Raw genomic sequence first — 27,190 nt, forward strand, 5'->3', positions numbered from 1 at the left:
GAGTCGCGTGGCAGCATGGTTGGTTTAAAAGGGGGGGGGGGGGAAGGGATCAAACTACTAGATCATCGGTACCTTGTTCCTAATAAAACAATGCCACAAGTGTGAGAATAAAAGGGACAAGACATATAACACAATACGGAAAAAAGGAAAAACCACAAGAACGACGGAAAGGCAACGAACACTAAAAGAAACAAAAGAGAGCAGGAAAACAACAGAGACGCTAGAAACAGAAGAGAGTGAAACATGAAAGCAGATTACAGTGGCTGGCCGACCACGAGAATGAAAAGGAAAAGCCAGCCGCTCTGCAACACATTAAAACTTCCACCCTAAAAGCACTAGGGTGGAGCACACAGAGGGACTAAGGACATGCGCTAAAACCGGCATGGAAGTATAAAACCCACTCTCACGGATAAAACGTAAAACTAAAGCGGCTGCTGAGGCACTGTCACCCAACATCGAAGGTAGGGATCTGGAAAAGTTAAAAGTCCGCCGAAGAACGGCTAAAAGTGGGCAGTCCAGCAAGAAGTGGACGACTGTCATTTGGGAGCCACTGCGACACAGAGGTGGGTCCTCGCAATGGAGTAGGTAACCATGCATTAGCCATGTATGGCCAATGCGAAGCCGGTGGAGGACAACTGATTCCTTGCGAGAGGACCGCATTGAGGACTTCTCCTTAATGATACGCAGCTTTTCGTGCTTACTGTTATGCCATTCCGTCTCCCAAAGCCTGAAAACCCTGTGGCGTAAGACAGAACGCAGGTCAGCTTCGGAGATGCCTATCTCCAGAAGCCACGTATGGTCAATGTGGAGCCGACATAGGACAACTGATTCCCTGCGAAAAGCCTGCAGGGAAGACTTCCACACATTCGCAGTCTCCTTAATGACACACAGTTTATTGTGCATACTGTTTTTCCACCCCATCTTCCAAATCCAAAAATCTTTGCGGCGTAAGACAGAACGCACCAACGATGGGACCGTTCCAGTGCGTAGATGGATTCCTGGATGGACGCTACCAGAGGATGGCGAGAGTACCACTGGTCGATAGCTTGTAGGCTGCTCAATCAGTCACTACACAGGAAATCAGTTACTACACACCACACAGGACATGATCAGATGTGCTCAAGGGCACGAGGTACGGCCGCCAGCTCTGCAGTGAAAACACTGCAGCCACCTGGCAAGGAGTGCTGTTCAATATGTCCTCCGTGAACAAATGCAAAGCATACGTGACCATCAGCCATCGAACCGTCGGTGTAAACCACGCCAGAGCCCCGGAACACGTCAAGAATCGAGAGGAAGTGACAGCGGAGAGCGGCGGGATTAACGGAGTCCTTAGAGTCATGCAAATGTCCAGACGAAGCTGCGGCCGAGGCGTACACCATGGAGGCGTACGTGAACGGACCGAAAGTAGAAATGATAAAGGGAAGACCACAGTTTGGAGAGAACGGACTGCACGCGAACCGCAATCGTTAGCCCCCATCTGGTCCGCCGATGCGGGAGATGAACCACCGCCCGCGGGAAAAGGAGACGGTAATTCGGATGCTCGGGGGATCTACGAATAATTACAGCGTTACTGACGTTCAATTGTGCACGTCTGATTTGCAATGGAAGGATCCCAGCCTCCGCTGGTCACCAGGCTCGTCCTAATAGCTCCCGTCACTAGTTGAACCCCACAGGGGTGCACAGGGTCGAGAAAATGGAAAGCTGAGGGCGCTGCCGAACCATAAACCACACTCCCATAGTCAATACGGGATTGGACAAGGGTTCTGTAGAGCTGCAGCGGCGTAAAGAAATCTGCACCCCAACTGGTGTTGCTGAGGCAACGGAGGGCATTGAGGTGCTGCCAGCACTCCTGTTTAAGCCGACGAAGATGAGGAAGCCACGTCAATCGAGCGTCGAAAACCACTCCTAAGAATCGATGAGTCTCCACTACAGTGAGTGGATCGTGATTAAGGTAAAGTTCTGGGACCGGATGAACGCTACGACGCCGACAGAAGTGCATGACATACGACTTTGCGGCTGAAAACTGGAAGCCGTGGGCTAAAGCCCATGACTACACTTTGTGGATGACCCCGGAGACCCCGCTCCCAATGTGGCAAGGATATGATGCCGCCAAGTCGTGTCGTATGCTTTACATAAGTCAAAAAAGATGGCAATCAGGTATCGCCGTCTGGAAAAGGCTGTTCGGATGGCAAAATCGAGCGACACAAAATTATCAGTGGTAGAGCGACCCTGGCGGAAGCCGCCCTGATATGGAGCCAGTAGGCCACGTAACTTCAGGACCCAACCCAACTGCCGACATACCATTCGTTCCAGCAGCATGGAAACAACGTTGGTGAGGCTGATGGGCCGATAGCTATCCACATAAAGCGGGTTTTTACCGGGTTTGAGCACCAGAACGGTGGTGCACTCCCGCCACTGCGATGGAAAGAAGCCATCGCATCAGATCCGGTTGAAGATGACGAGAATATGTCGCTTGTAGTCAGATGAGAGATGTTTAATCATCTGGCTGTGGATGCGATCAGTCCCAGGAGCTGTGTCGTGGCAATGTGCAAGGGCACTGAGGAGCTCTCACTCTCTAAATAGGGAATCATAGGGTTCACTGTGGCGTGTAGTGAATGAGAGGACTTTCCCTTCCAGACGCCGTTTGAGAGTGCGAAAGGCTGGAGGGTAATGCTCCGACCCAGAGACTCGAGCAAACTGCTCAGCAATTGCGTTTGCGTCGGTAGATAATACGCCATTTATGTAAGACTGGGAACACCTGTTGGGGTCTGGTACCCGAAAAGACGTTTGCTCTTTGCCCATACTTGGGAAGGTGACGTATGGCACCCAATGGTCGAGAGGTATCTCTCCCAAAACTCATGCTTCCGTCGTTTGATACGTAGGCGAACGCGGGCACGGAGCCGTTTAAAGGCTTAGAGGTACTTCAGAGAAGGGTGCCGCTGTAGAGCTCGCCGACGATCCTTAATTGCTTCAGCGACTTCGGCAACCACCAAGGGACTGCCTTACGCCTCGGGCACGCTGAAGAGCGAGGGATCGCGTTTTCTGCCGCAGAAACCATTGTGGTAGTCACTTGCTCAACCATCACATCGATGTTACCGTGTGTGGGAGATTCAATGGTGACATCGGAGGTGAAAGTTTCCCAGTCCGCCTTGTTTAAAGACCATGTGGGCAGGCGTCCGTGGGCCTGACGCCGGGGCAGTGACAGGAAGATGGGGAAATGATCACTACCACACAGGTCGTCATGTGCTCTCCAGTGGATAGAAGGGAGAAGTCCTGGGCTGCAAATTGATATCAATGGCCGAGTAACTACCATGAGTCACACTGAAATGTGTGGCGGCCCTAGTATTTAAGAGGCAGAGGTCAAACTGAGACAGTAAAGTTTCGACATCTTTGGCTCGACCAGTAAGGACGGTGCCACCGCACAAGGGGTTATGGACGTTAAAATCTTCTAAAATTATGAAAGGTTCAGGGAGTTGCTCAATGAGTGCAGCTAATACATTCAGGGGTACTGCACCATGTGGAGGAAGATATACATTGCAGACAGTTATTTCCTGCGTCGTCGTCATTCTGACAGTCACTGCTTCAAGAAGGGTTTGAAGGGGGCACAAGGTCACTACAGACTGAGTTTAGGACATAAATGCAGACTCCACCTGACACTCGCTACGGTTCCTGTAATATCCCTTATAGCTGCGGAGGGCAGGAGTCTGCATTGCCGGGAACCAGGTTTCCTGGAGGGCAATGCATATAGCAGGTGTAAAGTTTAACAGTTGCCGTAGCTGTCAGGCTACCGCCGCAATTCCACTGGAGAATGACGTCATCGTGAGACTGGGAAGGCATGGAACATTCATTGAGGCAGTTTACGCCTCAGGGTCACCTGCTGCCACCGACTTATTACCTGAGCAGTCTATATCCATTTTTCTGAGGGTCCGGCGAGATCTAAGTCCTCAGCAGACGCCAGAATCTCCACCCCATCCTCAGACGCAGAGCTTGGGTTCCATCGCAATTTGCTTTGTCTCAGGGGTCTTTTCGGATTTCTCTCGCTGCTGCTTGGGTTCCTCTGGCTGGGAGGACTTCACTGGCTCAGTCTCCGAAACTGAGGATGAGCATTAATCCCAAAGACCAGCTGCTTTTAAGCTCTTAAAACAATGGTGGATATCATATTTCTCACAAGCAGAAACCTGCGAAGGGTGTGACCCAAGGGACTCCTTACTACCGAAAGAAGCCGAAGAAGACTTGCGCTTCTACGGCTTAGAAGTTGGGGGGGGGGGGGGAGGTTGGGAGGGGGTGTTGCTCCCGAAGTAGGTGGTGCAGGAGCAACAGGGAAGTAAATGCCCCCCACCATCAAGGGGGCAGGTGTAGTATTCCGGCCTTGAGAGGTGACGGGGGTTGGCAGAGCTGATGGTGCCAGAACTATTGTACCGGCGGCATAAAATGTCATACGTACAGGATGCAGGCGATCAAATTTTCTCTTAGCCTCATTGTAGGTCAGTCGGTCCAGGGTCTTGTACTCAATGATTTTCATTTCTTTCTGGAGAATCCTGCAGTCTGGCGAATGGTGCGCTTTGCAGTTGACACAGATGAGAGGTGGGGCAAATGGAGTATTTGGATGTGATGGGCGTCCACAATGTCGACCTGTGACACTGGAAGTACAGCGGGAAGACATATGGCCGAACTTCCAGCAATTAAATGTTGATCTGGGATTCCATGGGGCTTGTGAAAGTAATGGAATGAACCGTGACGGTTTTGGATTACGTTAACGTTATTGCGGATCACTTTCATTCGTTCTCCCTTGATGTCTTCCTCGACGGCGATGGCATTTTCCAGCTGTCCGTGTTAAAAGGCCATAATAGTGTTGCGGTGACTTCAGGAGCACGACAGTGAACTCACGCTAATGTCTTGAGCATCAAATTCGTCTGCATTAAACGCGATGGGACATTATCGGGAGCTAGCTCCGCGCCCACAAACCGCTGGCTCATATTTTACTGGGATTACGTAAACCGTACGTAGACATCTGGTGTCACATATCGCCGGGAACCTGCCACGGACTTACAGAATCCATGCCACGCAGAATCGCTGCTGAACTACGTTCGAAAGACGGACTAACACGCTATTAAGCTAATGGTCATAATGTTTTGGCTGGTTAATGTATTATCACATGTGACAGGTTACAAAAATATAATTTCTACTGGTAAATTCCCTACAGAGTTGTTGGATGAGACGGTTCTCAGACCAGAGGAAGGCAAGGGCACAAACTTCTGACAGCAGTGCGCCACGTAAAGGACCGCAGCGTTCCAAGTAACCCTCTGGTTGCTAGCAGCTCTACTTAGTTCCCTAAATTCCCATGAAACTAGTGGAACATGCAACATGCTATCGAGTAAGCAGTCTAGAAGCGCGATAATGCACCAGAAGATTTGTGGATTCGCACACACGACGCACTGCTTAGCGTGATGTAACAGCGTCATTCCTGGCGGCAAAACACCGCTGCTCAGCCGTTACCGCCTTTCTGCCTTTGCGCAGGCGACGTCTCCTCGGTACACTTTAACATCGTCGTAACTGCCGCTCGTCCGGACTGATAACGTGCACGAGTTGACCAGCACTTGGCTAATTTCCACCCGCATTTTCTGCCTCAGCATTTTCTGCCTCATGCGTTTCCGCCTCCATCCTACACGAGTCCAACACTTATCACACCATTCCCGCAGTTTTGTTTGCAAACGGGGAAGAAGTCGCGATGGACTCGAAGGAATCCTCTCGCCATTCCCTATGGCTAGATTTAAAATAGTCGACATTTGAGAGAATACCGTCTGGGCCGTTCGCGCTACCCACACCCCAATGAGAGACTGATACCATCGGCTTTCTCGAGACTGCCGTTTCCATTGCGCAAATAGTGGTGCCCACTCTTCTCATATAAGCAGATACTACTGCGGAAATTTCACCTCTTTCAAGCAAAAACGTTGCTTCAGCATTTATTACGAACAGATTTTTGACACGCTTCGAGGCGCTACAGGTATCTATCTATACCTTGCGTGAATTTGAGAATTTTTACGCGATTTTCTAGGAGATAGAGGCAACATTTCATTTTTGTTACTCATTAAATGTAAACAACACTGAAAAATGAACCTTTACCGACGCTTATATACAGCAAACGTAGTGCCATACGCAACTTCAAAAGTTCCGTTGCCAAGCGAAGTATTTGGTTTATTTAAAACAATCAGTGGGTTCAATAGTTTCTGCGATGTGACATGAAAGCTTGAAGCTGTTTTCTCGAAGGGAAAATGACGCAAGTTTCTAACAAAATTAAGAGCTATGTCCGCAATTAATAACAGATTTCTGACATGCTTTGGGACTCTATGGTGATGTATGCTATATATGAATTTCAGGAAGTCTGCGAGATTTTTGTACGATACAGAGATTTCAAAACGATTTTATGGCTCCTAAGGATGCAGAGCGCTATGGTGGCTGCCCACAGTAAGGCTTTAGGAGGGTTTGATAAAATTTACTGACTGTAAAATTAATGTTTACAGGATAATTTGAAGTACAAATCTGAGCACCACCTCCGCCGCTCGGGAAGTATTCAGGTAGTAAGCCCCGAACTTCGGCACAATTGGGCACACTATCAAATTGGAGCCTGCCAGCAGATGCGGTTAGCTGACAGCTCAGAGACACGGAACGCTGCGGCTACTCCAGTTATCTGCGATATCGTCGTACGAGACGGTGAGAAAACGGAGGAGGGCGTCGTTTCAGCAAAGACAGCGGGCGGACCTTATGCTGCGATATATATTGTGTGCACCACAGAAAGCTCTTTATTTGAGAGCGCTGTTATGTTCGCAATCGGAAAAAAATTGTATGAAGGAAGATGAATGATGTGTCGCAGTTTCCCGCAAGAGTGGAGGTCCTAAAACTTCCTATTTTAATTTTTATGGCAGTAAGCTACTTTTAACAGAAATTACTCAGAACCAATAACATTTTTAATTTTGTATTAGGAAGAAAAAGAAAAATACTGCACTGTTCCCAATTTGTCTTGGTGCCTATCACTAGAGTATATTTCCACGTCAAAATTAGCAGCATTACTGTTCGTATCGTGGACAACAGGCTTCCCACAACATTATACACTACTGGCCACTATAACTGCTACAACACGAAGATGACGTGCTACAGACGCGAAATTTAACTGACAGGAAGAAGATACTGTGATATGAAAATGATTAGCTTTTCAGAGCATTCACACAAGGTTGGCGCCGGTGGCGACACCTACAACGTGCTGACTTGAGGAAAGTTTCCTACCGATTTCTCATACACAAACAGCAGTTGACCGGCGTTGCTTGGTGAAACGTTGTTGTGATGCCTCGTGTAAGGCGGAGAAATGCGTACCATCACGTTTCCGACTTTGATAAATGTCGTATTGTAGCCTATCGGCATTGCGGTATATCGTATCGCAACATTATTGCTCGCATTGGTCGAGATCCGATGACTGTTAACATAACATGAAATCGGTGGGTTCAGGAGGGTAATACGGAACGCCGTGTTGGGTCCCAACGGCCTCGTATCACTAGCAGTCGAGATGACAGGCATCTTGTCCGCATGGCTGTAACGGATCGTGCAGCCACGTCTCGATCCCTGGGTCAACAGATGGGGACGTTTGCGGGACAACAACCATTTGCACGAACAGTTCGACGACGTATGCAGCAGCATGGACTATCAGCTCTGAGATAATGGCTGCGGTTACCCTTAACGCTGCATCACAGACAGGAGCGCCTGGGATCGTGTACTCAACGATGAACCCGGGTGCACGAATGGGAAAACTTCATTTTTTCGGATGAATCCAGGTTCTGTTTACAGCATCATGATGGTAGCATCCGTGTTTGGTGACGTCGCGGTGAACGCACGTTGGAGGCGTGTATTCGTCGCCGCCATACTGGCGTATCACCCGGCGTGATGGTATGGGGTGCCATTGGTTACACGTCTCGGTCACCTCTTGTTCGCATTGACGGCACTTTGAACAGTGGATGTTACATTTCAGATGTGTTACGACCCGTGGCTCTACCCTTCATTCGATCCCTGCGAAACCCTGCAATTCAGCAGAATAATGCACGACCGCATGTTGCAGGTCCTGGATACAGAAAATGTTCGACTGCTGCCCTGGCCAGCACATTCTCCAGATCTCTCACCATTTGAAAACGTCTGGTCAATGGTGGCCGAGCAACTGGCTCATCGCAATACGCCAGTCACTATCTTGATGAACTGTGGTATCGTGTTGAAGCAGTATGGGCAGCTGTACCTGTATACGCCATCCAAGCTCTGTTTGACTCAATGCCCAGGCGTATCAAGACCGCTATTACTGCTAGAGGTGGTTATTCTGGGTACTGATTTCTCAAGATCTATGTACCTAAATTTCGTGAAAATGTAATCACATGTCAGTTCTAGTATAATATATTTGCCCAGTGAATACCCGTTTATCATCTGCATTTCTTCTTGGTGTATCAATTTTAATGGCCAGCAGTGTAGTAGTTTTATATTCTTGTACAAAAGAAGCGAGGATATATTCTACAAAATATCGAATGAAATGAAATGATCGCATGGCATTATTGGCCAGGTAGCCCCATCTAGGAGTACTAAATATCAAGCCACTTTTATACATTATTCACTATCATGAATTTGGGCACCATTTCTGAAGATATTTAAGGATTCTGAAGTATAAATAAACAAAACTACTTCTGAAGATAGTTGTACGAAAATTGTCAGAACAGCCTGACGGAAACAGAGAAGGCAATCAGCTACGCCCACCTATTTGAAGACACCGCGCACCCGAGGTCGGACACTACGATCGAAACGGCGCGAATTCTCTTCCTGCGGGAACACCGTTCCCTGACCATTTTAGGTTTATTTCTTCATGCGGTTAGCTAAACTCCGGTAGTCAGTGAAAACAGTGCTCCGCTCAACCTAGTCACTTCATCAAACCAAACCCCTTGCAACGGAGGGGCGTTGGGCTGCAGGAAACTATTCCAGGGCAAATTCTACCACCCTCGCCACCAACTGCATGTGGACTCAAGATGTTTGAACAGCTGGCTATCGAGGGAAGATCTAAATGATTCACAGCGATGAGTAACGATGAGATGCTCCCCACCGAAAAAGCAAACATTTATCCATATAAAGAAAAATTGGACGATTGTTGAAGACGATGTTCCGTCTTCGAAAAAGGAGAAAAAAAAAGATTACATCCTTCTGCCAGTTGGTTACTAGCTGACGTATTCTGCATGAACACCAACCATTTCATTAGCTTTCACTTAGGACGAATGGTGCACACAAAAACTAAACAAACTGACGTGATAATTAATGTGAAACGAGTATGCTTTTGAGACTCGAACAAATCCGCAGCAACCGTTGTTCATTCAAAGCAGCACAACGAAGTATGTCGCCAAAGAAAAATGTTTTTGGCTGGAAAGAGAAGGAACTCTGCACTGGAAGTAATAGTAAATGCGAAGTACATGAAAAATAGACCGCTTGGTACAGCAATTTTTCTGTCCATGCACTACATGTGATTGGAGAAGAGAGCTGCTGGTCTTGGCTGTTGTGTTCAATCAACGCTATAGCGTCGTAGAAATGGTTAATTGTCTTAAATGGCAGGCAACGAAGGAAAAAAGCCACAGGGAAAACTGAATTGTTAGTCCTCTGGAGAGAAGTGGATCACCTTGCCACACAGAAGCAAATATGAAATGTAAACGTGACGTAAATGGGAACACGTACTGAATTAGATACAGATCGAGGCTGGAAAAATACATATTGCAGGAACCACGTCTCTCTCGCCACTTACGTGACTACGATTGACAAACGAAACGTTTATGGTACGCCCGTTTGCCTGCTGTACAATACTCGTTCTGGCGTTGTTGTGAACAGAGTGTGGATGTTCGTATGCACTGACAAAATTAGGCAATTATGTATAATAAATGGTTCTCGCCAGGCATGTGAAAAATTCTAATTTGTTTTATAAACAAAAACCGTATTTTCTTGCTGAACTGTATTTTACTTCTCCCAGATGCGTTTCGCCTTTTTCACTTTGAGGCACCAAGCCTTGAAGTGCACTTTTTATTCGCGCTGCTGATATTCGGCGATAAACCAGCGTTTCCAGTAACGATGCCGGCCAAAGTGGCCGAACGGTTCGAAGCGCTACAGTCTGGAACCGCGTGGCCGCAGTGGCCGCGGGTTCGAATCCTGCCACGGGCATGGATGTGTGTGTGGTGTCCTTAGGTTAGTTTGGTTTAAGTAGTTGTAAGTTCTAGGGGACTGATGACCTCAGAACTGAAGTCCCATAGTGCTCATAGCCATTTGAACCAAACCTTAACGATGCAGCAGCATAATAAATTTAAGGGTCAGTTGTTTAAGTTACTGCTGCGTCGCAGCTTTAACGTTCTTGACTATTCTCAGTTCACGTGAAAAACGTCGCATTTCATCCAGCAACTCCAATTTCAACTTCCCGGGAATCACTGTTTCACTTTCGTGTCGGCTGTGCCGATCTGTTACTGGCGATGTCTCTGAATTCATTCAATGTCGGTGGAAAGTCTACTTGATAAAGTGAAGTCGTATGACACGAATGGCTGATAGACACCGGCGGGTAGGTTCATCAATTTAACTGCAAAGGCTTTTCCTTACCTTTCATAAAGTATGACAGCTGTGTGCGTATGTGTATCTGTTAAGTGTAGGCGAAATGATATATACATATGCCGGTAGCGGCATGTTGCCTACTGCTCTCGAAAACCATCAAAGCGGCCGCCGAGCTTAACGACCTCGTCCGATGAAGTATCATCGTCAGCAATGTCACATGCCTTCACTTCATGGGACACGGCGGAGAGGTTTGGATTTAATACAGGGCATTGGCCCAAAGACTGGTGATAAGAAACTTCACGCCACAACCTAGTGACAATGGAAATTTCATCCACCACCAGGACTCGAACCGGCTTACCTTCACGCCACCCCACAGGCGTATGTTAGCGACCTCGGCTACGGAGGCTGGTGGTGTATTTGGCAAGGACTCCCAACGTACTAGAATTATTATCCAGTAAGTCACGCTAGCGTGTTCCCGTAACTGATGTTTTGGATTTTAAAAATTACCTTACATTATTACACACTCAGAGTGGAACGAAATCGCTTACAGAAAAAAGTCTATACAGTAAACGCTAAAAGTTGTTTAAAAATATTGGTATTTGAACCGATACAAATTCCTAAAATACGTCTTTATGACAGGGATGACTAGTGTGTGAAACTACTAACTGAGGAAAGAGTGATTTTCTGTGACTGTTGGTTTACTTCAATGAAATTGGGCAACAAATTTTTACTTTCTGTTTACGACTGTTCTTCCTGTGTCGGACTGTACCTTTTCTCCCAAAAGAAGAACACAGTTTCAATTCCGGAGAGGGTATTCAACTTTTTTCATATTTTTCTCAAAATTTGCCAACAAATAAAAGTTGTTTTCCAAGTCAAAGGAGTCGGGAAATACTAACGAAACAAAAAAAAGGCTCAACATTTTCGTGTACTGGTTGCGTATCTCGTAGCCATATTGCATGCGTACAAGAAAGGAAAATATAATTTGCAAAACGTGGAAGCGGCTTTTTCTTTTGAGCCATCAGTCTTCTGACTGGTTTGGTGCGGCCCTCCACAAAGTTGTTTTCATCTCAGCGTAGCGCTTGCAAACTACGTACTCAATTATTTGCTGAATATACCCGTCTATCTGTCTTACTTTCGAGTTTTTACCTTCTACTGCTCCCTCTAGTACCATGCAACTTATTCCCTGATGTCTTGACAGATTCGTATCATCATGTCCCTTCTTCTTGTCAGTGTTTTCCATATATTCCTTTCCTCGCCAATTCTGCACAGGACCTCCTCATTCCTTACCGTATCAGTCCAGCTAATATTCAACATTCTTCTGCAGCACATCTCAAATGCTTCTATTGCATGTGGCTATAGTTTTAAAAGTAATCAGACTTTTATATATAATATTACAATACTGACCCTACAACTTGTAAACTGACAAAAGGGGTGTGTACACTTATAGATTTTGTAGACTTACAGAAGGCTTTTGACAATTTTGACTGGGGTAACACTCTTTGAAATTCTGAAGGTTGCTGCGATAGAATACACAGAGCGAAAGGTTACTTATTACTTGTAAAGCAACCAGAAAGCAGTTTTTAAGAGTTGCAGGGCATGGAAAAGCAAGTAGTGGACGAAAATAGGGTGAGGCAGGATTGTAGCCTACTGCCAACGCTATTCAATGTATACACGGAGCATGCAGTAAAACAAACTGAAGAGAAATTTGCAGATGAGATTAAAGTTTAGGGTGAAGAAATAAAAACCTTTGGGTTTTCCGATTAAATTTTAACTCTGTCAGGAGTAGCAAAGAACTTTAAGGCGTAGCTGAATGGAAGGATAATGTGTTGAAAAGAGGTTGCAAGATAAACATCATAAGTAAAACAAAGGCCATGAAAAGTAATCGAACTAAGTCAGGTGATGCTGAAGGAATTGGCTAAGGAAATAAGACACTAAATGTCGCAAATGAGTTTTGCTATTCGGGCAGCAAAGAACCGATAATGGCCTAAGTCGATACAATATGAAGTGTAGACTGGCAATGTCAAGACAAGCGTTTCCGAAGAGGAGAAATTTGTTAATATCAAGCATAAAAGTAATTGTTAGGAAATATGAAGGTCTAGGATTAAGTGCAAGAGGTACAAACACAATGCGGTGGTTCAATAAAATAAAATGAATCGAATCCGTTCCCATATACGATGTAGGATGCTCGAAACAAAAAATCAACAGGTTTCGTTTCCCGATGTCCAACACCACTATGAAGGTACTTTATTACAGTAACTAAACCAATACCCTCCCAATTACAAACCTACCTACTTTCATTTACAATGCAATAGCTTCCCCTGTCTAAAAGTCCAGAAAAAAACGAAGAATCCAGCAGATAACTGTATGTAATCTCTGGACCACAGCAAGGGTCGCTCACTACCCGGACTACCTGTTATGCCACTTCCATTTGCGGGCACGGCGCGGGAAGAACTTGCTTCGTACTGTCTGTTGTGCTGTTGCTATTGGACAGTACTGCCGTAGTTCTCCTTACAGTACAGTTGTACACTTTCCAAATAAATGAACACTCAATCTATGCGAGACCGGTACTTTAGCCCGCAATGTTTCATGCTTGGAAAGTATAGGCGTAAACATCAGTGACTATGAAAAGTTTGATTCAAGCCCGAAAGCGTAGTTCGTCTAGTGGCTAAGGCGACTGCTTACGATATGCTGTAAATCTGGGTTCAAGTCGAGTCTGGCACAAATTTTCAATTATTACTAGGCATTTATCACAATGCACTGAGCAAATTTCGTCTCATGGTACTGCCTCTTCAAGATATCTACATTTCAATGGATTGTATCTTTTACATTTCTTGTTTATAAACAGTCTCATGTCGTCTGGTGACCGTGTAAGGAATATGCAAACTACATTCCAGTGTCTGATAAATTACATTTTCAAATGTTTGTCGCATACTATAATGACAAATTTGTATACCACTCTTAAAACTGTATTTTATGAATTCGACTGCAGAGAATATTTTTCAAAATATTTTTTTATTTCTGACGTTTTAACCAGCAGACAACGTCTCTGACCATGCACAAATAACAGGAGATGATTTAAGCAAGAGGTTTCTCTACAGGGTTGAATGGCAGGGCATCGTCTTTCATCGACATTCCATGTGAAAGTACTCGATCTACTGAGCGACTTCGTCAACTCGAGTCATGACTGGAGTTGATACAGTATCATCGATGGAACAACTAGCAAACTACAGCACGACGTTATTAAATAAAAATGACGACGACTGTTTTATCTGTGGTGCATTTAGACTGCAATTTACCATAAATATGATAGTTTGGCACATGTCTTTAGGAAAGCATTATCCAAAACGATTTCTCAACTGATACTATAAGCATCTTCAACGTACAAGGGTAAGGCTGACAAGTGGGCGGCAATATGACACGTTGATATACAAACCGTTCCTGATAACGCCACGAGGTTGTGTGTGTGTGTGTGTGTGTGTGTGTGTGTGTTGCGAAGACTCGCTGGAATGGCTTGCAAAGTTGCAACCGCAGATAGAGATGTTATGGATAACGCCAGTGTGGAAATTAACACTTTGCCGATGTAGCACAATGCATGCGAGAAAATGTTTGTAATACGCCGGCATGGTTTAACCAAAAAAGAGTTAGCTTCCAGCAATAGTACATTAGGCGTGTTTTTCGCGGCTAATCTTTCCGAATCTACAGTACGTTACACGAAGAACTGCATATTGCAAAGAAATTACAATAAAATCCTGTAAGACATTTTGTAGAAAAGATGTAGCAGGTGAGCGGGTGCGGCGTCTGTGCATGATTTTCGAATGTTACAGCTTTCATTACGGTCACAGTTTAAGGAGAATAATCGCTCCACATGCCAAAGCAACACATCATCTCACATAACAAAAACTATACACTCTGTATATAATCAAACACAATATTTTTGAGAACCAAATAAACAGAAACACACATTATGCGACTCATAGATGCTACATGCTATTACATTCCTCCAATTTTTTACAAGTATAAGATTATTCCGACACTAAAACAGAAAATGACAAAGATGCTTGACTTTCGCTATTTTAAAAGCTACCTTCACCGCAAATTTTGCAGCGTGAACATACAAACTATCGATTTGTGATGACTTGTGATAGCACTGCAACATTTAAAACGATGTAAATATACATTACCTTCAGATAGTTCCAAATCCAGCTCAGCTAGTTTGTCCCTGACGTCTTCAGGAAGCTTTGATATGTCTATATTATACTCCGCCATGGTCAATCCATTCAACTACACTCATAAACAATACAAAACCCTCATTGCACACACCACCCTGTAACAACTTTTGCCATCTTGAAATCTCGCGAAGTATTAAACCAGATGTCACTACCTGACAACAACTTAAAATCGATATCTCGACGCGACTCGATTAAGCATGCGACAGTCGACTTTTCAAATCAACGCGGTATATATCGAAAGTTAACAAATTTTGTGCAAAAGTAGTTAACTTAGAACTTTCGCTTCCTGCGAAATACGGGTTTGGATTATTTTTTATGTTGCAATTCTGCAAATAAAAACGAAGTCAATCAACTACTGCTGCATATTCTTAATATTATTTCACAGCTGTCAGCTGTGCGTGATTAACTGTGCCTCTGTGGTGTGAAACGCGGGAAGTGGTGAAGTAACGTAAATAGAATAAGTGTGTACACATGAAAAGTTAGTTTGTGTAATAACACATATTAGTACCAGAAAAATGGGTTTGTTAGACGATCCAGGCTTCCAATCTAAATACCAAAAATCAAAGCGGCAAGTGAGGCTCTGGGAAAGTGAGTTTGTGAAGAAAAAGGGATGTAATCCTACGAAGGTTAGTCCAGCAGTTATGTCAGTTTCAGTTCCGATTAATTAGTTATAAGTGAAAAGTATTGTAGTTCTAGAAGGAAGCAGAACTATCAAGCAAGTCATTGTAGGTTTGATAATGCATTTTCATACCTTTCATACAATATGTATACGTTTTGGTACAAACGCCGAAGACTTTAATACTCGTGGGATATTTAAATGTGTTGGTTTGAGTGAAGATGCAATTGAGATACGAACATTGGCGGATTCTGTAAATGCAAAAATTTAATTGTAACTCTAGTTCTCAAGTTAGTAGGTGTACCCTCATTACATTATTTTATGTGCAAATATTTTGCTACATGTGCTGATTAGCCCAAAGCAATTTGATGTTCGAGATGAGTCCTCATCAGTTTTAAGTGGAGTGAATGGAATACAACAGCCCTTACCACGTTTGTATCTTAACAGTTTATACTTAAATCTATTGTAATGTTGGATTACAATGTGGCCGGTGGATGGTAAATGACAATGATGGCCTTCCAATGAGGTTTAGAGCCATAATCTCGTGTAACCTGAAGTTACTGCCGTACGGATGCCAGCGAATTGTTGTCCTATCAGTTGTAGAGAGAAATTCTGGTAGCTGCTTCTGATATACAATTCTTCTCATTACTTTGTGTTCTTTACATTAGGTATTATAGCTTTGTCATATGAAATCTAAGTATTTAGTTGCAGGAGATAGATATTCCTTTAACATGTACAATAATGTATTGTGATTTACAGCATAATTTCACTGCTTCTTACAGCCTAATGGTTTGTATGCGTGAGAAAGATTGTATTGCATCCCTCAAGCCAAACCCAGTCACTTAATTATTTTCAAACTAACCTGTATTTACCAGTTCAATTTTTCATTACCAATTCACTTTTTCATTAGGCCTATGTCTGTTCATGTTACACAGATACGTGTAGTAGTTAGTCATGATGATAAAAGATGTAATGCAAGGATGTGACTTAAAAAGACACACAGAGACATAATGTATGAAAGTGAAGCCTAAGTTAGTTATATATATACCAAGAAAGCATGTTTTAGTTAGGGCCTAACATTATTTAGAATGAGTGGACACATTGGTACTTTGAATTACGATTTTTTGTTGAACTAGCATATCATGCTAATTGTTTCACTTCTTCAACATACCAATGTATAAATAACGAAGAGGTCAACTAAAATTCATTGGCACCTTCCATTAAAAATGAGGGGGGGGGGGAGGCTCCATTCCATGTTTCAATTTGAAAAGTCTATTTTTCTTTGTTAGGTTTCGGAAGATGTGCTGTGCTGTAAAGCCTACGTCACTGTTTATCATTTGATATGAAAGAAGAAGTGATCACCATGTGGTGTAGTCAGATAATGTAGATGCAAAAAAATTGTGTTATTTTCTCTTTCTGTTTGCATGCTTACATTCTGATGTCACGTGTCACATTGCCGGTATGCCATGGGATGGCACAGACATCTGGTATTGCTACATTCATTTGATCTGTGCAGTCAAAATTGACATGGGGGAGGAGGGGGGGGGGTGAGTTTGTGTACATCTGAGGAAGGACTTCATCCAATATCTTAATCTATTACTAAATGTGTCTTTCTGCTGATCATAATCCAGTTTTACATTGAGATGAAGTGTATTGTTATATATAATAAATAAGATTTTGCAAAATTTCACAAAGATGGGTGAAGCGATAGAAATGTGTGGAAAGTAGTTTTGACAGTTACTGTGATGCTATGAAATGTTTATAATAACCTGTCCATCTAGATTTAACTTTATATTTTTATTAACTACATTTATATTGGCTTACATTTAAGGCATTCTGAATTTTAACGCTTCTGTAGATTTACTGCTGGTTGTTAACTTTAATTGCTGTCTGCTTTTACTTAACATTATAAATAGGGGAAAATCGAAGTTTGTTTCAAGAGCTATCCTTTATGTAGGCTATTAACACTAAATACATCTACGTCTGCATCCATACTCTGCAAGTCAATGCGAAATGTGTGGCAGATGGTACATCCCATTGTAACAGTTATTAGGGCTTTTTGCCGTTCATCTATGGAATGTGGGAAGAATGAGTTTAAATGCCTCTGTGCATGTTATAGTTAATCTAATCAGGTTCTCACATTCCCTTTGGGAGTGTTATGTAGGGATTTTAGTATATTCACACAGTTGACACTCTCCCACAGGTCAAGAAACATGTGACCATTTGTTCTGCCCTTCTGTGTATACGTTCAGTTTCCCCTGTTATTCCCGTTTCTTAGAAATCCCGCACACTTGGGCAATGTTATAGGGTAAGCATTCTACTGTGCAGACTGATTGCATTTCTATCTGATACCTGGTGTATCTATGACTGAGGCTATGTGATTCTTCCATTTCATGTCCCTACACAGTGCTACACCCAGGAATTTGTATGAGTTGGCCAATTCCAGTTGGGACTCGCATGTATTGCAGTGTCAGAATCATGCTTATTTATTTATTTATTTTTAAGTGCACAATTCTACTTGATTCTGAACATTTGAAGCACATTTCCAAATCTGTGCCACTTTGAAATGTTATCAGGATCTGACTAAATATTTGTGCTGATTCTTTCAGACTGTACTTAATTGTAGATAATGGCATCATATATGAAAAAGTCTGAGATTATTGTTAATGTTGCAAGGGACCCAACACATCTCCCTTAGGCGTGTGCGCGCACACACACACACACACACACACACACACACACACACACACACACACACACACACACCTGTTGATTATTGTCCATCAAAGACAAATTGCTGTGTTCTCTGCACCAAAAAATCCTCAGTCCTTCCACAAATTTTGGTTTATACCCGTAGGATCATATTTTTGGTTTTGATATTAAGCATAGGTGTGGTACTGAGTCAAAAGCTTTTTTGCAGTCGAGAAATATTGCTTCTACTGGACTGTCTTGAACCAAGGCTTTCAGCATGTAATGTGAGAAAAGTGCAATTTGAGTGTCACATAGTCAATGTTTTCAGAATCCATGCTGTTTAGCACGGAGAGGATTATTCCATTACAGAAATCTTGCTGTGTTGATCAAAGAAAATTTGCTAAGAGTCCACAATAAATCCATGTCAATGACATTGAGTTGTATTTTTCTGGAACACATCTGCTATCATTCATGTGTTATTTGAGACAGATAATTTAAATACAGTGTTCTGCATGGAGAAATGGATATATTCTGCCTCGCGGAGGGGCCATGCAGTTTGAGGTGCCATGTCGCAGATTGCACGGCCCCTCCTGCTGGAGGTCCAAGTCCTCCCTCGGGCATGGTTGTGTGTGTTGTTCTTAGCATAAGTTATTTTAAGTAGTGTGTAAGTCAAAGGACTGATGCCCTCAGCAGTTTGGTCCCTTAGGAATTCACATACATTTGAACATTTTTTGGATTTACCTTTGCTTTCTGTAGCCTTCAGTCTCAGAAAATTTACTTTATTGTAATTTTGTTTGGCCTCTTTGGCAAGTGTTCTTTCTGCGTGGTGCACCACTGACTGCTTGTCCCAAATTTTCACTGAGAGGAAAACACGTATGGCACATTTGTAGTTCTGAACTTCATTTTCAAATACTTCTAGGTCACAGTGACTATCACAAAAATTAAATTCTACAATTACTGCCACTATCATCCTTTGTACATTTTATATTTTTAAAAAAAAACCTAAGCCTTTGCTTCTGCTCTTTTCTGGAATGCCTCTTCTGTTTGTTTTTCAGTGGTGAAAGTATGTCAAAATTTGGGCGTTTCATGGTTTTCTTCCTCTGTCTCTAAACTTTGTCCTAGGTTTAATAACTTTGAGAAAAACAACTGAAGGCATTTAAGATGTTAGATCTGCACTGGGCAAAGTGTGACATATGAGACTAGTACCAGCTGAAATTCAGTGTGAGGCAGAAGGGTCTACAGTCTATTCAGTTGAATTTCCACCTTCTGCTGACTGATAAGGTGAGCCAGAAGGCATGAGAATCTGTGTAGAGGAAGTAGGCCTACAGGTTATTTTTGTCAGCAGCTTCTACCACAACTGGACAGTCAATTACATAAGTAAATAATGGTGACTTAAAAGAATAAATTCAAGTGTTTTAAATACAATTTAATATATTTTGTGTTGTCATTGATTGGACAGAAGTTTTTCTATTGGTTCCAAATGTCTTGAACTTGTCTATGGTGGATAGGATTGCTCACTACGAGGGTAATCCCAAAAGTAAGGTCTCCTATTTTTTATAAGTACGTAGACCTGTTTATTTCTACAATGGTTTACATCAATTTACAGCTTGAACATTTACCTATTTTTCGATATAATTACCATTTCTGTCGATTAATTTTTGTAGACGCTGTGGCAGTTTTTGTATGCCCATGTCATACCAGCTCGCCCCCATGCTGTTCAGAAAGTTATGAACCTCTTTCGTTGTTGGAGCTGAATCACTGGGACCACAATTAATGCTTACAGGTACTCTGAGACTCAGAAAAAACTCAATCGGGCAATTCAGAACTGGAGAAGAGGAATGTTGAGCAAGGGCGTATACATTCTCCATGACAACGCTCGCCCACTCATCGCTTGGCAAACCGTTTATCTCCTGCAACAGTTTCAGTGGAACATAATCACCCAACCACCCTATAGCCCTGACTTGGCTCGCAGTGACTATCACCTGTTCCCTAGGTCAAAAGAACATTTGTCCGGAAAGCCATTGTGCTCTGACAAAGAGGTGAAAAAGAGCTTCATAATTTTCTGAACAGCATGGCGGCAAGCTGGCATTACATGAGCGTACAAAAACTAACACAGCGTCTACAAAAATGCATCGACAGAAGTTGTGATTATGTCGAAAAATAGCTAAATATTCAAGCTGTAGACTGATTTAAACCATTGTAGAAATAAACAGGTCTATATACTTACAAAAAAATAGGAGACCTCACTTTTGGGATTACCTATCCGTCAGATGCTTGACTGAAAATACCTTAAATATCTTAAATGAGGCAAATACTCCATCATCCAGAACTTATAAGTAGTGAAATACTCAGAAATATGATGCTACTTTCATATTTGTGTGAGAGTTAAGTGTTGATCGCAGGTGTCTGACATAACTAAATAAGGATTTTCTTTGTAACATGTAGTGTACTTCAAAACTGGCCTCAGTAAAGTTCAAAATTTTTGTCAGTCATTCAACTTCTAGCGTATGCAACAAATCTACGTTCTGAAGGTGGCATCTTTGGTTGACACTAGGTACTCTCATTCTTAGATATAGAAAAAAATTAGTGTGTCCAATGGCAGATATACCACAAAAAATAGTTACCCAGGTACATCTATATCCAAAAGTAACTTCTGAATACTTGTTAGCAATAGATTTTCAAGGTACATCTATATCGAAATGTAACTTTTGAATACTTTTTAGCAGTAGCTTTTCAAGGTACGTACACTGTTGGTACCTTGTTTTTGTCAACATTCAAAATTCATTAGAGTCAGTTTTTTTAAGTTTTAAGTTTTTGTCTAGTTTACAGCTCTTTCAGATTTTTTCAAAAACTCTACAACAATTGGCCCATTGAATGCAGTAGCTCTTCTTATGATTGTAGATTTGGGTTTACACAGTGACACTTATTCTCCTTGTGTATAAAGAAACCTCTCAGGCAAATGTAAGATGCTTGTTTTATATTGTACTAATTAGACAGCATTTTTACCATATGTTGTCATGTTCTCCAAACTGGTAGTTTTTGGTCTTAAACTATAATGATTATCTGTCATTTTCAGATAATTGACCAATGGCTTTTGTAAGTGCTACAGGAAACATGTTCTGAATTACAATTAGGTGTTACACCATGCTGTAAGGTCTAGATCTGAACAACTCAGAGAATTTAACAGTCTAGAAAAAAAATCATAAAAAAGGAAACTGCGTTCTTTAATAACCAGGAAAAATTCATAACATATAGTCTGCATTAACTCTGAAGATGTTAGTTATTGTTGTGCAGGCTTGGCCATAAATCCAGTACCCATATTTGTTTGTGACTGATGTGGATAATGCTAGAATAATAGGGAAGTGTAATCAGTTAATAAAGAAGATTGCTTACAAATCACTTATATGACACTTCCCAGAATATTGCTGAATTATGTGGGACCCAAAGCCAATGGTCTTGCTGCAGTGGTAACACCAATTCCCGCCAGATCACCGAAGTTAAGCGCTGCTGGGCTGGGATAGCATTGAAATGGGTCACCTTCCAGTCTGCTGAGTGCTGTCGGCAAGTGGGGTGCACTCCGTCTTGTGAGGCAAGCCGAGGAGCTACTTGATTGAGAAATAGCGGCTCCGGTCTCAGAAACCGGCGTACGACAGGGAGAGCGGTGTGCTGACCATATGCCCCTCCATATCTGCATCTGGTGACGCCTCTGGGATGAGGATGACATGGCGGCCGGTCGGTGCCGTTGGGCCTTCATGGCTTGTTCGGGAGGAGTTTTAATGTGAGAACCAAACCAAATATAACTAGCAGGTTATATTGAATATATGCAGAGAAGGCAGCATGAATGGACACAGGTTTGTTTGACCCATGGAAGAATGTCACAGAGATCTTGACAGAACGCAACTAGTAGACTACTGAAGATAAAAGCAAACTGTCTAAGAAAGCCTGCTGACTGAGTATCAAAAAGTGGATTCAAATGAAGACTCTAGGAATAAACTAAAACTCCCTACATAATGCTCCTGTAGGGATTGAGAGATAAAATTAGATTAATTACAGTATGCATAGTGGCATCTAAATAGTCATTCTTCACAGGCCCTATACATGAATGGAACTGGAAGAAGCGATAATAACTGGTACAATTGAAAGTGCCCTATGTCATGCTCTTCACAATAGTCTGCAGAGTATGGATGTAGGTGTAGAAGTGGATGTTTAGGTCAGCGTACTTTGCAATATGTCATTAGATATCCAATGAAATTATTTGTCAAACAAAAATTCTTATGTTGATGTGGTACTGTGTTTCAATCAGTACCGTACAAAGGGAGAGACAATACAAAATTAGTGAAGAAACAAACAAAAAAGTGCATCATAGGCAAAACTTGCATTTTCCACTCTTAACTGTCAACAGAGGCATGGCTGGGTTCCAGTGTAACTCCTGATCATTGTTAAAATCAATGCTACAAGCATTTGTTGGCAGATCCAGATGGATCAAACCTCTCATATGGTCAAGCCCCTCCTTGCCTTCACCCTTTGCAATTATAAATTCCATTTGTATCTATGAATAGATATTTTCCTAATACATCTGGTGGAAACTGTGACTAAATCAAAGAACATGTTGCAAGAAGAACAAACTAAATTGGGGGGGGGGGGGGGGGAAGTTGTGGAGACAGAAACTTCCACCCCATATTTCACGACACTAAAATCCAGAAACGAATGCCTGAACACATTATGTAGCTGAATTGTAAGCTGGCGGATCTGCAGAAGGCATGCATTATTACGATATACAGGATGCCTCTTACAAGAGTTGTCAGGTATATTTCCTGTGGTGTTTTGACAGATATTTTTGTAATTTTGTATTTGCAACGTGTAGCTGGAGTTATCCTAAACGAATTCTGCTTACCCATCTGTCAAGAGAAAGTGTCAGTTTGTTTTCCATTACAAAAAAAAAAAAAAAAAAAATATTATAATGGAATTTTGTGTATTCATTCAGTAGAGCAGACCCAGTTCAGTCCAGTATGATATTCGTTTTATTGATGTGTATTAACAAGGATGGTAAAAGAGGTAGAATAAACAGCATTCCAGCAGTGACTGAGCAGCGCTACAGCGTGGCTGTAACAGTTAGTGTGGGCCAGGACGGAATCATGGCTGGAGTATTGGTCACACTTCCTTTTTTACTGCACCTGTTAAATAATTTTGTGAGTAACAGGAAACACTTTCCATTGACAATGGGTGTCGCACAAAAGACATGATGACCACTATTTGTTTAGGCTGGTTCTGCTACACAATGCTAATACGAAATTGGAAATGTCTGCCACACATCAGAGAAAATGTGCTCGACTCGTAGGGAGGGACACTCAGTATACACCGGTATCAAATATGAAAGTAAATAATGTCATTTGTAAAATGATGTTGTGGCTGTTGTTTGAGGATTAGGGAGCTGAGAGGCAGTGAAAACTGGTCTGGGTAGTATTCTCAAATAGACAATCAAGACCCCACATGTTTTTCTTCTTGTGGAATAATTCATACTAAGGTAGTGTAACATTATTACTTAGTTTTACAGTACAGAATATGCACTCTCGTTAAAATGAGATGTCTAATGTAGATGAAGATATTTTATTTATTACTTATGTAACTAATAATTCAATATTTTGTTGTTGCAGGCAGACATCAAATTAGCGCCAACGCATGTAAGAGATGCATACAAGATATATTACAAACTAAAGACTCTAGCTCTAGAAGAATCTCTAAGAGAATCATTTTCAGATGATATTGAAAACTCAGTGTCGGTGTCATGTGACAGCAGCTTAGAGACCACGCTGCCTATAGCGGAGTTTGACCTTCCAAAGTGTTCCGTAAAGTCTGTTGTTTCTGATGAAAAGCACAAGGTATTCAGACCTGCTCTTAAGGACATTCAAAACGAAAATGATGATGCAGAGAAAAAGAAAACTTTGTCAGAGGAGAAATGTGGTTCAGCCTCTTTCGACACGGGCTTTGTATGCAATACTGAGACTGTGTGGGGTGCACATCTTAATAAATCTCAAAATCAATCCTTTAATATCGGACAGATAAGTACAAAACCTTCATTAAAACGTTCCTCTTCATTTGTACTCTCAGAGAAACTTTTTTCTGGTTCAAAATTTTCGAAACGCAATCCTAGAAAATCGCTCTCACAACGCAAATCATTTGCAGCTAGCAAGCTAAATGACTCAGTAATGGAGGACCAAGAAAATAAGGAACCTGTTGTTGTGACTGCAGGGAATCCAGACACCCCTGTACATGAAAATTCATTGAACACCGACTGTAGGACACCAGCTATACAAAATGTTGAAGAATGCAGGTACAGAATAGTAACTGGAACCCTTCCAATTAATTGCCAAGCCACAAACATAATAAACAAAGCTCTCATGGAAACAGAAAGTATGAAACCTATGTTAGTGGCCGAAAGGAAACTTGACAAAGGTTGGGTGGAAAGACATACTGATTATGATAGTGGTGTGTCAAATCTCAGCTCCCAAGATTGTGAGAACTCTTCATCTTCAGAAGATACTAGGATAGTTGGTTTAACAAATTGTTCTCCACCAGAGTCCCAAGAAATGTCTATCAGCAGTTCCATACATGCACACAGTCAGGCATTGTACAGTGATGAGGACGTTGTCTACAACAGTGAATCTGAAGATGAGACGGGGATCAAGCGCAAAAGGAAGCTAATTTCCAAGAGAAAATTTTCATCTAGCATTAAAAGGTCAGATGCTTTTGATGTGTCCATTACTGAATCAAGAGCAGTGAAGAAAATGAGGCTGGAGAATGATTTGATTTCCAGTTGCAATTCTGTGGTTAATCAGATCAGTGGTTTGGCCTCATGTGTTACAAATGCAGATGATTCACAATCCACAGGAACAGAGATTAATTTTGGACTACACGATAGATGTCAGGAAGGAAACTATGTGGGAAATATGATACAACCTGAAGTGGAGAGCCCGAAAATATTAGACTGTGAAGTGCCAAAAAATCTAGAATTGAGCATTCAGAGTAAACATTTTTCAGATTCAGTAGATGTTCATAAAACTAACCAAAGTTCTAAAAGTACTGGGAGTCAGAGAACAGACTTACCGGAAACTCGGAGATCAGTAAAAAATGGTAAAGAGATTGATATTGATGCTATTGCTAGCAGTATTGTTGCCAGAGACAGTGCCCCTTCACAATCAAAAAAGGTTAGTAAAACAAGCAGTAAGAAAGAGCAGTTTGAAAATAAAATTGTCTCTGGAAAAGGAAATGAAAACTTTGTAAAGATAAACATAAAGAAAAAGGTATATGTTCGAGGAAAGAAGACAATGAATTTTGCGAAGTATAAGAAGATGGAATGGAAGAAAAAGAAGAAGGCAAATGCCAGTAATAATGATTATAGTGGTTCATCTCTTTCCACCTGCTTCAAGTGTGGAGACGTTGGTCATTTTGCCAGGAACTGTAACAATAGTAAAGGTATGTCAAAATATATTATCATCAGTATGTTGCTCACATCTTCTTAAGTACATAACGTATTTTTAGAATTTAATAGAAGTCCATGACAAATAAATTGACACAAAAAAATAATGTCAGCAAGAAATAATTAACGTAGAGTTGTGAAATACTAGGCATACATTTGTCTAAGTAATATATTTAAGTAACATTGAAAGATCACAGGTTAATGTAAGCACGAGATAAGCCATTGCAAATGTGAAATGCTGGTACATTAATAACTGGTTTAACTACTAGAATGTTAAATGCGAGCAAGCAGCATGCTTGTGTTGTGCAGGTGCTGGATGTCAGTTTGTGGGATGGATTCCATACTGTTGCACTTGGTTGGTCAACACAGAGACAGTTAATGCCGTTTGTGGGTGATGCTGGAGTTGTCGTCCAACGGTGCCCCATATGTGCTCAACTGGAGACATCTGATGATTGAGCAAGCCAAGGCAACATGTTGGCACTCTATAGAACATGTGTTACAACAGTGGTATATGGATGAGTGTTGTCCTGTTGGAAAACATCCCCTGGAATGCTGCTCATGAATTGCAGCACAACAGGTCATAACGCCAGATTAATGTACAAATTTGCAGTCCCAGTGCATGAGATAACCATGGAGTGTCACATGCTGTCATATGAAATCACACCCCAGATCGTAACTCCATGTGTGGGTCCACTTTGTCTAGTATGTAGACAGGTGAGCTCTCACTTGACACTACCGAAGTCGCAAATGGCTGTGGTTTGGGGTCTTTGAAATGCATGCTTCAGGGTGCCTGGCTTATAGGTGTCCTTGAAGTAACCAATTTGTAACAGTTTGTTGTGTCACTGTGGTGCAAACTGCTTCTCAGAGTGCTGTTGCAGATGCAGTACGGTGCACGAAAGCCATACGCTGAACAGAATGGTCTTCCCCCTCAGTACTGTCATGTGGCCATCCAGAGTCCAGTCTTCTTGTGACCATACATTCTCGCTACAAGCAGTCGTAAACAGTGGCTACATTCCTGCCAAGTCTTTGTGCAATATCACAGAATGTACAGATAACAGGCTTGGACCGAGCCGTCACATGTGAGTACGAATGTGAGCTGGTGTTATCGTGGAATGTTGACGAACTGCGGTGTCAGTATATGCTGGCCACAGAACACCTCCATGCACTCGGTAGCTGTGTCACATCGTTGTGTGCCTGCTTGGGCAGAACTGTTTCCAATGAGTGGGGTCTTTTCCGCCCCACAATGTAGTGTTGATAAATTCGTGTTTGTTCTCGGTAAGACGTCAGACACAGTTATGATGGATTGGCATAGTGAGCACGTTATTATTAGCATAAAGTAGTGATGGTTAGTAATGTTTAGTTCATGTATTTCTGTGCCTCATGGATCCAATGCCCTCAATAATACTGACAAATGCTAATGGAGGCCCTCAGCTGAGGACACAAACCTCATAATCGCCTATAGGAAAGTACGTCCAGCATCTCGTAGCCCTATTACATGACGTCGTTCAAACTCAATAAGGCATCTTTGTTATCTTAAGGGCATTGTTGACTAAAATCAGCTCATCATGTTCAATCTCAAAG

General features: G+C 42.3%; 2 protein-coding genes across 5 annotated transcripts in view; one reads left to right on the forward strand and one right to left on the reverse strand.

Annotated features, from left to right (window-relative positions):
• The window catches only part of LOC126340904 (disco-interacting protein 2), a 1,418,593-nt gene extending 1,403,635 nt beyond the window's left edge, over positions 1-14,958 (reverse strand). For all 4 annotated transcript variants that reach the window (XM_050001746.1, XM_050001738.1, XM_050001743.1 and 1 more), the window contains exon 1: positions 14,778-14,958. In XM_050001746.1, coding sequence (XP_049857703.1) covers positions 14,778-14,862 — 85 coding nt within the window. In that variant the 5' untranslated portion in view covers positions 14,863-14,958. The remainder of the gene's footprint in view (positions 1-14,777) is intronic.
• Positions 14,959-15,059: 101 nt separating this feature from the next.
• LOC126341081 (ATP-dependent DNA helicase Q4) overlaps positions 15,060-27,190 on the forward strand; it is a 126,766-nt gene continuing 114,635 nt past the window's right edge. Inside the window, exons 1-2 of the mRNA XM_050001748.1 lie at positions 15,060-15,451; positions 23,787-25,605. Coding sequence (XP_049857705.1) covers positions 15,341-15,451; positions 23,787-25,605 — 1,930 coding nt within the window. The 5' untranslated portion in view covers positions 15,060-15,340. The remainder of the gene's footprint in view (positions 15,452-23,786; positions 25,606-27,190) is intronic.

The sequence above is a fragment of the Schistocerca gregaria genome, chromosome 1 (assembly GCF_023897955.1).
Source record: "Schistocerca gregaria isolate iqSchGreg1 chromosome 1, iqSchGreg1.2, whole genome shotgun sequence".
In the NCBI taxonomy this organism is placed as follows: domain Eukaryota; kingdom Metazoa; phylum Arthropoda; class Insecta; order Orthoptera; family Acrididae; genus Schistocerca; species Schistocerca gregaria.